At 43.0% G+C, this 14,681-nt stretch overlaps 1 protein-coding gene across 9 annotated transcripts in view; it reads left to right on the top strand.

Annotated features, from left to right (window-relative positions):
* dchs2 (dachsous cadherin-related 2) overlaps positions 1-14,681 on the top strand; it is a 129,027-nt gene that overhangs the window by 31,252 nt on the left and 83,094 nt on the right. For 8 of the 9 annotated variants that reach the window (XM_048533831.2, XM_048533797.2, XM_048533824.2 and 5 more), the window contains exon 6: positions 11,475-11,662. The exons of the other annotated variant lie outside the window; for it this stretch is intronic. In XM_048533831.2, the coding sequence (XP_048389788.2) occupies positions 11,475-11,662 (188 nt within the window). The remainder of the gene's footprint in view (positions 1-11,474; positions 11,663-14,681) is intronic. 9 annotated transcript variants of the gene reach the window in all.

The following is a 14,681-nucleotide window of genomic DNA, read 5'->3' as shown; positions in this document are numbered from 1 at the left end:
TTCGCATGTACCTGCCATACTCTTCTGATTCCCATTCCCCTGCCACACTTGTTTAAATCTCCCCCAATCACCCAACAAGTACAGCATTCTTCTGAAGGACATCAGTCCCAGTCTTGCCCCAGTGTAACCCATCCAGTTTGTACAGACCCCACCTTCCCCAGAACCAGTCCCAATGCAATGCAAATCTGAAACCCCCTCCCTCACACCATCTTTTATCCTATGTTTCCTGCTGTTTCTACTCTGACTAGCTCATGGCAATGCTAGTAATCCTGAAATAACTACCTTTGAGGTCCTACATTTCAACTTCCTAGTTCTCTATGTTATGCTTTTAGGACCTCATCCTTTTTTAAAAAAAAACTTATATGGTTGGTACCAATGTGTACCAGGATCACTGGCTGACCCTTCCCCCCACCCTGCAAATGTCCTGCAAACACTTTGAGACATCCAGAACCTTAACACCAGGGACGCAACACACTATCTTGGACTCTTGTTCGCAGCTGCAAAAACACCTATCTATTCCTCTTACGATTAAGTCCTCTATAACTAAAGCATTTCTATGCCTATTTCTCCCTCTCTATGCAGCAGAGCTAACCATGGTGCCATCAATTTGGCTGCTGCTGTTATCCTTGAGAAGCTATTCCCCTCAACGGTATCCAAAACGGTATATCAGTTTTGCAGGGAAATACCCACAGGAGATTCTTGAACTACCTGCTTAGCCCTTCTGCCCTGCCTAAGGGTCACCCACTCCCTTCCTACCTGTGGAGTCTGAATCTGTGATATGACCACCTCTCCATATGTGCTATCCATGATACTCTCCGCCTCACAAATGCTCCACGATGTCCCCACACACCGCTTCAACTGCAAAATGGAGTTGTAGCTGGAGAAACTTTCCGGGCACTGGAAGTATGCCCAGCTTCCTAGCTTGAACAAAAGGAGAAGACCACGATTTAGAGCTTTCCTGCCACGTGTTACCCTTTTAACTTAATTAATCCTTACAATGTCAAATACTTCTAACACTAAAGTGAAACTGTTGGTGCTGTCTTCTCCAATAACAATTCCTCAAAACTTATTTGCTACTCACCAATAACTGCGTCCACAAGCTGTTTGGGCTTGCTGCTAACCTTCCTCTCACAAAGTTCTGTCTTTTCTCCTGTGAACCTTGCCCCTCCCTTTTATTTGATTAGAAGAGGAAGGAGGGATGGAAACACTACAGTAATGTAACGTTTGGGGCTGACCATTCTTTATCATCAGGTTCATCCATAATGCCGTTCACACTCATACTAACTCTCAGAATGCTACTGAGCATTGTTTGAGCACTCTGGTCAGATGCCCTAACTCCTGCTTGTCACCAGGGATGGTCTTCCACGATGCCCTTCACACCCATGCTGACTGTGAAGCCCACTTCTTTGTAATCTTAGAACATAGAACATAGAAAAGTACAGCACAGTACAGGCCCTTCGGTCCACGATGTTGTGCTGTGGAATAATCCAATCCAAAAATAAAATAACCTAACCTGCATTCCCCTCAATTCACTGCTGTCCATGTGCATGTCCGGCAGTCGCTTAAATGTCACTAATGACTCCACTTCCACGACTACCACTGGCAAACTATTCCATGTGCTCATAGCTCTCTGGGTGAAGAACCTCCCTCTGACGTCTCCTCTATACCTTCCTCCTAACGCCTTAAAACTATGACCCCTCGTGGCAGTCAATCGTGCCCTGGGGAAAAGTCTCTGGCTATCGACTCTATCCATGCCTCTCATTACCTTGTACACCTCGATCAGGTCACCTCTCTTCCTCCTTCTCTCCAGAGAGAAAAGTCCGAGCTCAGTCAACCTCTCCTCGTAAGACAAGCCCTCCGGTCCAGGCAGCATCCTGGTAACCCTCCTTTGCACCCTCTCCAAAGCCTCCACATCTTTCCTATAATAGGGCAACCAGAATTGGACACAATATTCCAAGCGTGATCTCACCAGGGTTTTGTAGAGCTGCAGCATAACCTCGCGGCTCTTAAACTCGATCTTAGATTATCTTCTTCACTGTCGACTGTACCACCAATCTGCAAACTTACTAATCATACCTCTTAAATTCTCGTCCAAATCATTTATATAAGTGACGAACAACAGTGGACCCAGCAACCTTCCGTGCATCATGGCACTGGTCACAGGCTGCCAGTCCAAAAGACAACTCTCCATCGCCACTCATTGCCTCCTACTGTCAAGCCAATTTTGTATCTAACTGACAAGCTCTCTGAGTCCCAAGTAATTTAACTTTGCTATTCAGTCTGCCCTGCGGATCCTTGTCAGAGGCTTTACTAAAGTCCATGTAGACATCATACACCGCTCTGCCATCATCAATCTTTTTGGTTATGCCCTCAAAAAACTCAGTCAAGTTTGTGATGCACAGTTTCCCATACCCAAGGTCCATGTTGACTATCCCTAATCAGTCCCTGCCTCTCCAAATACATGTAAATCCTATCTCTCAGAAGTCCCTCCAACCACTGATGTCAGACTCATGGTTTATAGTTTCTAGGCTTCTACTTAACAGTGTTCCTTAAATAATGGCACATTAGCCATTCTGGAGTCCCTTCTTATCTCAGCCTTAAATTAGCCGCCCTTTATCCTGAGACTGTTCCCTCTGGTCCTAGACTCTGCCATGATGGGAAACACACACTCAGTATTTATCCTGTCAAGCCTATCAAGAAATCTGTATGTCCCGATGAGATTGCCGTCATTCTTCTCAACTCCAGTGAGTAGAGTCACAACCTGTTTAATCCTTGCTCATAAGAAAATCCCTTCATATCCCAGGTATCATTCTAGTGAACCTTCTTTGAACTGCCTCGAATGAAATGATATCTTTCCTTAAATAAGGGGACCAAAGCTGCTCACAGTACTCCGGATGTGGTCTGTAAGACTTGCGTATCCTTATACTCCAACCCCCTTGAAATAAGGGCCAACATTCCATTCGCCTTTTTGATCACCTGCTGCACCTGTGTGTTAGCTTTCTGTGTGTCGTGCACAAGTTCCTTTATTGCAACTTTTCTCCATTTAAATAATGCTTTGCTCTTTTGTTCTGCTTTCCAAAATGGACAACTTCACACTTTCCTTCATTATACTCTATTTACCAAGTTTTTGCCCACTTGCTTAATCTATCAATATTTCCCTGGAAGCTGTTTGCATCCCCTTCACAGCTTCCCTTTCTACCTATTTTTGTGGTGTTAGCAAATTTGGCTAAAGTACATTCTGTTCATTCCTCCAAATCTTTAATATAAATATTTGCATTCCCAGCAGTGATCCCTGTGGAACTCCACCGGTCACATGTCACCAACTTAAAAAAGAACCCCTTATTGCTACTTGCTGTTTTCTGCCCATCAGCCAGTTCTTTATCCACGCTAATATACTACCTGTATAAACTATTTTGTGACTTCATCTAATGTGAGATACCTTGTCAAATGACTTCTGGAAATCCAAATTCAACACATCTACTGGTTCTCCCCTATTCGCTCTGGTTGAGACTTTCTTGAAAAAATTGTAATAAATTAGACACCATTTCCCTTTCAAAAAGGCTAATGGGAAGATGAAAACGGATTATGACAGAATATTACCAGGCAACATTAGAAGAACTTTTTGCATTCAGTTTAAAGATATTGGGCAAACAATCGGTTTGGCTTGATTTCAAGTGCAAACTGTATCTCTTGGAGGTGGGCACCATTCAAATTTAGTGCTTCCATTTCATTGCCATAATTGTAGTGTAATGCTGGTTGAATACTGTACTATTATTTTCTCTGTGCATTGCTGGCTGCCTGTGCAATCAACAAGTGATGGAAAAGCCTTGAACTAAGTGTATTTATGTCATTCCACTCTTAAATATTGTCTGTTCTTCTTTAAAGGAAATTAATATGATTGCTACAAGCTAAACATACATACAAAGGCATAGAAAGTGTCCATGGATGATTGATTCTCCGGCTGGTAGACAGGATTAGAGATTACATGGTTACAAGGTGACCCAGGAGTCTCTGAAGGACAACTTCAAAATATAATGGGAGCAGGGAGACACTAGCCAGTGAGATCAGTTCCCAGTATCTTAACCTGACACCCCAGCAGCAGTTCTACAGGTCTAATGACCTCCTGTGGATGGGCTAGGCCAGTGAATGCAACTTCACATGTTATCTACCCACCAGTCTCCAATGCTTTTTAATGCGCTCACTCAGGAAAACCCCCTGGCATTTGATTTGTCAAAATCCTGATACTCCTCCACTTCAGGTTTTCACAATTAAAAATCCTGCAAGGTTCTCACTTAACTGTTGCTGGTCCATCACATAGACACAGTAGTAAGCAATCACTAATGTGCTGTTCTGTCTTATAGGTCAAGACGGACCACAACAGAAAGGAACAGAGCAGACTAGGCAGGGGTCAAGCATGATTCATTTCCTGAACCTTGTGGCTTTTATTATCATGGGGCAAGCTAAACAATGAGAGAGCCTATAGCATATGGAATCACTCAGAACAATGAGGTAGTCCGTATGTTTCCACTCTATGCCCTAACACATGAGGCTCTAACACATGATCTAACACCCACAGCCAACTACTCAGATAGTGACACTGTGCATATCTTCAAGGCTAGTGTAGTAATCATTTGGGATCAGTAGCGAACAAAATTGGGATGGACAGCAAGAGCTCCTTAAATATGAATAAAGGAAGAGATAGAGGTCAAATTTAACATAGGCCCCTTTGTGAATGAGGCTGGGGAGATAATAGTGGGGAAACAAAAAATGACAGAGGAGGTGCATTAATACTTTGTTTAAGTGTTCAAAGTAAAACTTACTAATACAATTCTGAAATTACAAAATAAGGGTTAAAGGAAGAGAGGAAATAAATGCAAAAACCATCGCTAGAGAAAAACGATGTGAGGGAAACTAATGAAGCCAAATACCAAAAAGTCACCCGGACCTGATGGCTTGCAGCCTGGAATGTGAAAATAATTAGTTACAGACATAGTGAATGCACTAGTGGAGTAATTTTCTAAGAATCATGGAAAAATTGTAGAGGATTAGAAAACTCCCAATTTAACAGCTTTATTTAAAGAAGGGAAGGAAACAAAACAAGGTAACTATAAGCGAGTTAGCTTAACAGATGTTATTGCAAGATGTTACTGTCTGTTATTCAGTTATAAAAAATGTAATGGCAGGGTATTTAGAATTAGGTTATGTGACGTAGCAGAGCCAATATGGCTTCATGAAAAAAAATCATACATGACATTCGTATTTTAACTCTTTGAGAAAGTAACAGGTGGGATAGATAAAGGAGAAGCAATGGATGTAGTATCTTTGGATTTTCAAGTATAATAACATGCCACACATTAGACTACTTAATGAAAACCCATGGTATTTAGGATGGTATATTAGCATGAATAGAGGATCAGCTAACTCATAGAAAATGAAGTGTTGCAATAAATGGGACATTTTCAAGATGGCAACCTGTAAGTAGTGAGACCAAGAACAGAGCTGGGGCCATAGTTCTCTGTAGTTCTTATGAAAAGTCACCTGACCTAAAACATTAACTCTGTTTTCTCCCCACAGATGCTACCAGACCTGCTGCGTTTCACCAGCGTTTTCTGTTTTTGTTTTAAATCTCCAGCATTTGCAGTTCTTTGTTTTATTAACAACTGCAGAAAGCTACAGCATACTTGGATTTGGGAGTCCTTGTGCAAATGTCACATAAAGCTAGAACACAAGTTTAACAGACAATAGAGAAGGGAAATGAAATGTTGACTTTTATTTTGAAGCTAATGCGGCATAACTCAGGCATGTGGCATAAGTGGCTCCATTAGCTGAGACTTAGTGTATAAAAGCAACCAGGTTATGTTGGAATTATATAAAATTTTGGGTGGCTAAACTGGAGAGAGACTCCAAAAAAATGAACATATTGGAATTTGACATTCTTCAGACATTTCCCCACTGTGCCTTGACAGCAGATGCCATAAGCTTTAGTCTGTCCCTTAACACATAGTCCTAGACCTTGGAATATGCCAGTATGCAACATTTGCATTGGAAGACCAAAAAGTTCCAGGCACATCAAAGAGTGTCTTTCACTAAGTCGATGACCTTTCAAAGCATTCAAAATTTGTCTTGGTTGGGGAATAGATCGTAGAGCAGAGTCCTGTGTCACAGAGCTGCTCAGATTGAATCCTGACAAGAGCCACTGCATCTCTTGCCAGACTTTCTTTGACAAAGGCACAGTCCAAAAGAAGATGTTTGACAGTTTTCTTCCTCCTTGCGCCCACTTCAAGGGCAACGTGTAGTGGTTAAGAGAGTCTGGGCATGTGTAAAAGATCTGACAGGTAGTGCCCTTCTCACCATCAACTAAGCTACGTCTTGGTGCTTGTTGCAAAGTTATGGTATAGACACATCCTGCCAAATGACTTTGACAGTCTGCTCAGGGCAGGATCCATCCTGTTCCTTCCCTACAGGATCTCAAGGACATTACATGTTGATCACTGCCGGATGGACCTCTGGTCAAAGATGTTTTCTTTTGCACATATTTCCACGAGTGGCAGGTATTATGGAATAGTGCAACTATTTGAAGCATTCTGTGGCAACAAGGCCAGGCTCTTCCTTCATAAAACTGCAGAAAGGTAGAACCACAGTATGTATCGACCTTAGGTGTTTGTGTACTGAGGATCTACGCACAGCTTGATGCAGCTACACACAAAGATGGCCGTGAGAATGAGAACAGTGTTAGAGACATTCTTCCACCTCTTATCCAGAACATTGTATACAGTTTCCTTGCAGACACAGACCATCTTTGACCTCCAGACGAAGTGGGTGATGGCTCGGATCACTGCCTTGACACAGGCTCAGAATGGGCCAGTCTGCACCACATATGACAATGCTCAGTGCTCCTCATATCTGATGACTAGGATTTTAACCCACACTGGAGAAGGAGTGATGCCCATTTGTCCAGTTTCTGCCTCCCCTTGGCAACATACTCCTCCCAACTTCTGATGCGCATCACTCTAAACCATATTCCCTGCACCTACAGATAATCTGACCTGATGGGTTAAGGAATAAATTATCAGTCAGCTCAGTTCCTAAATAATATGGTCTTGCTCTTGCTTTGATTTGCCTTGCCTGTCAAGGCCAGTTCAAACTGATCGCAAGTACTAAAAAGTCTACACACTGACCGCAGATCTGAGCAGAAAATGATGGCATCATCCAAGTACAGTGGGAGCTTTGATCTGCAGGCCTCCACTGGAATTGTCACTGTTCTGAAGCTCACATCCTTCCTTTTGGACACACAAACAAAGCAGAAGGGATTGGGCAGCCCTGCTTGGTTTCAGATCCAATCAGGAAATTTTCTATTTCCACCTATTGATTGAGAGTACAGTTCTGATGTGATATAGAGCAGTCAGAATCAATTGCAGATTCTCTCCCCAAAGTCCTGTTTGGAAACTGTGTCCCTCATGTTGGGTATATACTGTCCTGTCAAAGGCCTTCTCCTGGTTAAGGCTGTTGAAGCAGTTGTCTATCCCTCCCTGACCTGCATGTAGGTGATCGTATCCCCGAGGAGCTCAGATCTTCCTGCCTGGTACAGTGTTTGGCTGGGGTGAATTACTGATCCCAGAGTAGACCTTACCCAGTTGACGATGACCTCAGACAGGATTTTATAATCTACATTCATGGTCACCAATTTTTAATTTCCTCACTCTGCCCTGGGTTAGTTGATGTGGGTGATGATATCATTCCTCATGGATTTGCATGTATTCTCTGCCAGAAGCATACTGTAGTACATCTCTAGCAGGTCTTGGCAAATCAAGCCTCACAGAGCTGAATACAGCACAGCAGTCAGCCGTCACTTCCTGGAGTTTATTCTTCTCAAAGGACTAGAGGGCCTTGGTCAGCACATCCATAGATAAAGTCTGCCCCAACATCTCCTGGGTGCCAATGTCTAAGACCTCCTTGATAGAAGACAGGTGGTTGGGCTATCTGTGAGTTTCATGTCATACAGTCTGTTATAAAAGGATTTGCTGATCCTCAAAATGTCAGACTGAGATGATGTTAGACGTCTACAAAGAAAATATCAAAGTTACACTCACAGTTGTCTCTACTAGACCATCACTCTTCAGGTTTATATTGAGGGATTCTGTCTTAAGACAGTGATCTTAATCTCTTGGTGCAATCCATTGTCCTGTTTGAGGAGGACAAGCACCATCTTCTTCCTTCAGACTGCTGATCACAGAAGTCTCATAATCATATAGCGCAGAAACAAACCCTTTGATCCAACTCATCCACATTGACCAGATATCCCAAACTGAACTCGTCCCATTTGCCAGCATTTGGCCCATATCCCTCTAAACCATTCCTATTCATGTGTCTGTCCAAATACTTCTTAAATGTTGTAATTGTACCCACCTCTACCACTTCCTCTGACAGCTCATTCTGTACGTGTATCACCCTGTGTGGAAAAAAAGTTGCCTCTGATGTCCAATTTAAACCTTTCACCATAAACATATGCCTACTAGCTTTGGACTACCATACCCTTGGAAAAAGACCTTTACTACTCACCTTACATACATCCTTCATGATTTTGAAAACCTCTATAAGATCACCCTCAGCCTTTGATGCTCCAGGGAGAAAAGTCCCATCCCATCCAGACTTTCCTTATAACTCAAATCACTCCAGTCCTGGTAAATTTTCCTTGTGCACCTTCTGGAAGAAGAAATGCAAGCACGTTTGATTCTGCTCATGGAGCAGACCATGGGCCAGAAGATTATCTTGGAGGCCTCCGAGGGAAAGAGTGAGGCTTACTGGCCCTTCACTTCCTGAATATCCCCCTTGACATCGATCTCTGTTGTCTGAGTGGGAGTATGTTCTGCATGGTTTTCTGGAGTTTGGACAATTTTACCCATTTCTCTGTCACCATCTGTACATCTTTGAGGATGAAGAACCTCATGTTATTCTCTTTGACTGCTTCCCACCAGTCCCCTGGAGACTCAAAAAGGGGCTTCATGGCTCTCCAACCTAAGTAATCCCTTTTGAGTTCCTTAGTGTGTTATGCAGTCAACAGTTTCACGTTCCCTTGCCAGCTCGCTGGTCATCCTACAGGTGAAATTTATCGACCATAGACAGTGGTCAGAAAAGAACGTCAGCTTGATGTTGGTGGATCTGACTGAGAATTCTTGGGACATAAAAGGGAAATCCATCCTTGAGCAGATAAACCGTTCTAGCCATGACTATGTGTATCTAAATATTGCCAACTATCTGTCTTGTTTTCCCTCTCTCACTTGCTTTGTGGAGCTGTCTGACTGTCTCTCTGTTTCCTCTTGCCTACTGTTCTACAGCTGCTGACTGACTGAGAGTCATTTTCTCACCTGCTTCTCTAGGTGTCACTGACGGCTTGTCACATGATCCTCTTCTTGCCCACTTCAGTGTGATGTCTACCTTTTCAGATTCCTTCCCTTGCCCAGCTCAGTTTTGCTTCTTGTAATTGGAACCATCTTTAACGCTGTCTTGTCTTCCCAGTCTGTTTATTTTCCCCTTTCTCCTTATCATTCTATTCATTGCCACCAATCCCTCCCCCTTCTGTTTCCAATCCACCTTGTCTGGTATCATTGATACTTAGGCCAGGTTTGTATTCTGTTCCTTTATTATAAGATGTACAGAAAGTCAGCATCCTAGCCAGATAAAAGTGGCTTTTAGATTTAGCAACCAAAAATAAGCCTAACTGCTCTCACATCACAGTACTTTTATAATTTCACCCATCTGAAGTGGCCTACAACATTTTGATATAACCACAGAACATGTGAAGTGCTATAATTTTCTGATATCTCATGCTTCAGTATTGTTGCCACTTTGTGTTATAATGTATATTTAATTCCTCGTTACAATTTTCAAACCTTTTCCTCTTTGGTCACTCACATCTGCTGGACATGAGCTTTGACCACCTTAACTAAAAAAAGTGTTGGCAGTTTACTCTTGAATTAACTTTAGGAGAGTACAGCAGGCACTTGAGTTGAAGAGCTTACAGTGTTATGGATAAAACAAAACACCTGCCCTTTCAAAGAGGAAGTACGGGCATGACGGGTCAGCAGTTTTATTCTGTTCTCTGATTCTATATTATACCTGAACTGATCTTTGCCCAGGATGCCTGCCTACAAAATATGAGTAGATTACTGTATGATGCCTCTGGTGGTAGAATAGACCAAAGTAGTAAAGTTGTACCCAGGAAATGTCCTGGAAGACTATACAGGAAGATAAGCCTTGATCTCCTGGAATCCATCCATCTTTGCTGCCTGCTTAAAATGAAAACATTATGACAGCTAACAGAAAAACAAATGTTTATTACATGATTTAGTGCTGCTGGTCACTAACTAGGGGAAAGGAATCTTTTCACTTAGTATTTCATATGCAATTGATCAAGGAACCATGCACTGCCACATAAGTGGAACCTTTTGATTCCTTGTGCTTTGGAGAAATCCTTCAGTCAGTGAAGTTAAGCTGCTACTAGTTTTTCAAAACAAAGTTGTTAAGGTTGTTTGCTGTAAGCAGACAGTACATCCCTGAATGGTTAATCTGATGTTCCTGATGTCACCTGATGAACATGATAGAAGTTGTAAGAGCCATTTATGATATCAATAGTGTATCAACCTAGGCTTGAGTTAAAGAGTTAATTGTACAGCCTTGCTTCGGTGTAATTTAACCTGAGGTCCCGGCCAAAGATATAAACAAAATGGGGCCGGTTTCTAAATATGCCACCTTTTCCAATTCATTCATTTACAATGTGGAAGTAGAATCTTACTAGGTACAATCTCTCTGAATATGTCATTACACCTACATATATTTGGGCAAACACACTACACAGCCAATGTCAATTTTTACACAAAACTGCCAGAAATAGATGTCATTAGGGACGGAGTCTGGGAAGAATGATATCTGTTCATTTGCTTTCCCAAGTTTCACAGGTTTATCCAGGCAAAACCACTCAGGAAATATGTTAGTAATACGTATATAAATGGGAAATCATTCAGTATTTCACTGTTGTATAAAGTAATTAACACAGGGAGATTGTGGATTATTGGCAAGTTAGTTGACTTCAAAGAATGTACCAGCAACGTTACTACATTTTGTTTCCATTCTCTCAGACTGAAATGGATAAAAATCAGTTTCTGTTCCTAATTATAAACCTGCTGGAATGAAATTCTGTTTGGTTAAGGATGGCCTTCCTTAATTAAAGTACCTCCAACAATTAAATATGATAAAACTAAGCAGGCTCACACATGGCTTGGATTAGGCACCAGGTGACTGTTGATGTTCATGTCTGTACACTAGCAATAGTCACTGGTTCAAGAGAAAAGGGATGAAAGCTAGAATCTAAAAGAAAATTTGCAAATTTGGTCTTGGATTGTTATGCATGCTGATAAATAAGATATTGATGTAAAAATATACATTAATTACATTTCTCATTCAAACTTATTTTCCAGGCGAGATTGTTAACTGGGTTGCGTTAGATCGGGAACATCATATTCACCACCAGTTGTCTGTACTAGTTACTGATCATGGTGTGCCTCGACAAAATGCCTCCACCACTGTTTATATCACAATCACTGACATTAATGATAATAAACCACTATTTTCTTACCCGGGACCGAGCCGTGAATTCATTGTCAAGGTATGTACACAAGTATATATACTGCATTAGATTTTCGCAGCAAAGTAGTGCAATCTGTCAATACCATTACTGGGAAATAACAAAGGTCTGTTTTTGATTTTATTCAAACAATTTAATTAAATATATGGGCTATATGTTCATTGTTTGTTTTGCCTAAACCTGCAGTACTATGCCACTGATGCACAGAATTCTGCAGCAGAAACCTAGAATGGAATCATTTACCTTGTGCTTATAAACAGGCTATTTTTGATTATTTCTAATCATATTCTAGCTTTTCTTTAAAACAACATTCTTCGATGAATACTTGACTTGCCCTGCCCAAAAATTGTATGTTAACTAACATTACAGTACTTTTAGCCTTGAAATGATTGTGTTATTGTAATTGTGACCTTATTATACACATATTTAACTCAAATTCTGATCACTGCTGTTTTCATATTGATGTTACTGGAGGGGGTGGTATGGCGGTGAAGTGGTGAGCGACATTGGGGGCATTAGTAGAATGGTTTCTAATAATCTACAATCAAAGAGAACTCTAATGATTACTAATGTCTATGCTTTTAAATTTGGTACACCAGGTAAAAACATAATTTGAAATTGTAGTAACTGAAATGATACTCTGCTTCTATACAGTGGTAAATAAGCTTGTTATTCATAACAGTGTCATAGAAAAATATAGCATCACCATGTAGGAGACTGTAATTGCATGTGAGAAGATGCTTGAATCAAAAATCATCTTATTCACTTATTTTCATTCAATTCCTCTTCACAACATGATGGAATAGTGGTTAGCATTGCTGCTTCACAGTGCCAGGGATCTGGGTTCGATCCCACCTTCGGGTGACTGTGTGGAGTTTGCACATTCTTCCTGTGCCTGTGTGGATTTCTGCTGGGTGCTCTGGTTTCCTCCCACAGTCCAGTGATGTGCAGGCAATGTTGCTTGGCCATGCTAAATTGCCCATAGTATTCAGATATGTGTAGATTATGTGAGTTATAGGGAATGGATCTGGGTGGGATGCTTTGAGGGACTTGTTCGGCCAAAGAGCCTGTTTCCACACTGTGGGGATTCTAATTGTTTTGTAATTTTGTAAAACAAATACAAATTAGACCAAGGTAAAAACATGCTGGGACACTCTCCAAACAGGAACATAGATTGCATTAGGAGATCAAGATTAGTCTGAGATTTCAATGCGAAACACAGAGATCCTAATACCTTAGGTATCTTCTTAATATCTTAGAGGAAAAGATTTGAAAAGGACATGAGGGGCCACTTGTTTTAACACAGTGTGTAGAATGAACTGCCAGAGAAAATGGTGGATGCAGGTACAGTTACAACATTTAAAAGTCATTTAGATAAGTTCATGAATAGGAAAGGTTTGGAGGATATGGGCCAAGCACAGGCAGGTGGGACAAAAGTTTGCGATCAGGTTCGCTTTTGTGGTTCCTTTATTATGCAGAGGCTATTTTCCAGTTCTCAACACTCTGTCTGCTTTGCTTAAAATCTGATTCCAAGGATCCAGGATAATAAAATGTGAGGCTGGATGAACACAGCAGGCCAAGCAGCATCTCAGGAGCACAAAAGCTGACGTTTCGGGCCTAGACCCTTCATCAGAGAGGGGGATGGGGGGAGGGAACTGGAATAAATAGGGAGAGTGGGGGAGGCGGACCGAAGATGGAGAGTAAAGAAGATAGGTGGAGAGGGTGTAGGTGGGGAGGTAGGGAGGGGATAGGTCAGTCCAGGGAAGACGGACAGGTCAAGGAGGTGGGATGAGGTTAGTAGGTAGCTGGGGGTGCGGCTTGGGGTGGGAGGAAGGGATGGGTGAGAGGAAGAACCGGTTAGGGAGGCAGAGACAGGTTGGACTGGTTTTGGGATGCAGTGGGTGGGGGGGAAGAGCTGGGCTGGTTGTGTGGTGCAGTGGGGGGAGGGGATGAACTGGGCTGGTTTAGGGATGCAGTGGGGGAAGGGGAGATTTTGAAACTGGTGAAGTCCACATTGATACCATATGGCTGCAGGGTTCCCAGGCGGAATATGAGTTGCTGTTCCTGCAACCTTCGGGTGGCATCATTGTGGCAGTGCAGGAGGCCCATGATGGACATGTCATCAAGAGAATGGGAGGGGGAGTGGAAATGGTTTGCAACTGGGAGGTGCAGTTGTTTGTTACGAACTGAGCGGAGGTGTTCTGCAAAGCGGTCCCCAAGCCTCCGCTTGGTTTCCCCAATGTAGAGGAAGCCGCACCGGGTACAGTGGATGCAGTATACCACATTGGCAGATGTGCAGGTGAACCTCTGCTTAATGTGGAATGTCATCTTGGGGCCTGGGATGGGGGTGAGGGAGGAGGTGTGGGGACAAGTGTAGCATTTCCTGCGGTTGCAGGGGAAGGTGCCGGGTATGGTGGGGTTGGAGGGCAGTGTGGAGCGAACAAGGGAGTCACGGAGAGAGTGGTCTCTCCGGAAAGCAGACAGGGGAGGGGATGGAAAAATGTCTTGGGTGGTGGGGTCGGATTGTAAATGGCGGAAGTGTCGGAGGATAATGCGTTGTATCCGGAGGTTGGTAGGGTGGTGTGTGAGAACGAGGGGGATCCTCTTGGGGCGGTTGTGGCGGGGGCGGGGTGTGAGGGATGTGTCGCGGGAGATGCGGGAGACGCGGTCAAGGGCGTTCTCAATCACCGTGGGGGGAAAGTTGCGGTCCTTAAAGAAGTTGGACATCTGGGATGTGCGGGAGTGGAATGTCTTATCGTGGGAGCAGATGCGGCGGAGGCGGAGGAATTGGGAATAGGGGATGGAATTTTTGCAGGACGGTGGGTGGGAGGAGGTGTATTCTAGGTAGCTGTGGGAGTCGGTGGGCTTGAAATGGACATCAGTTACAAGCTGGTTGCCTGAGATGGAGACTGAGAGGTCCAGGAAGGTGAGGGATGTGCTGGAGATGGCCCAGGTGAACTGAAGGTTGGGGTGGAAGGTGTTGGTGAAGTGGATGAACTGTTCGAGCTCCTCTGGGGAGCAAGAGGCGGCGCCGATACAG

This window comes from Stegostoma tigrinum, chromosome 1 (genome assembly GCF_030684315.1).
Source record: "Stegostoma tigrinum isolate sSteTig4 chromosome 1, sSteTig4.hap1, whole genome shotgun sequence".
Lineage (NCBI taxonomy): Eukaryota > Metazoa > Chordata > Chondrichthyes > Orectolobiformes > Stegostomatidae > Stegostoma > Stegostoma tigrinum.
Note: the sequence above shows the minus strand (reverse complement) of the source record. Positions and strands in the feature narration are given on the sequence as shown.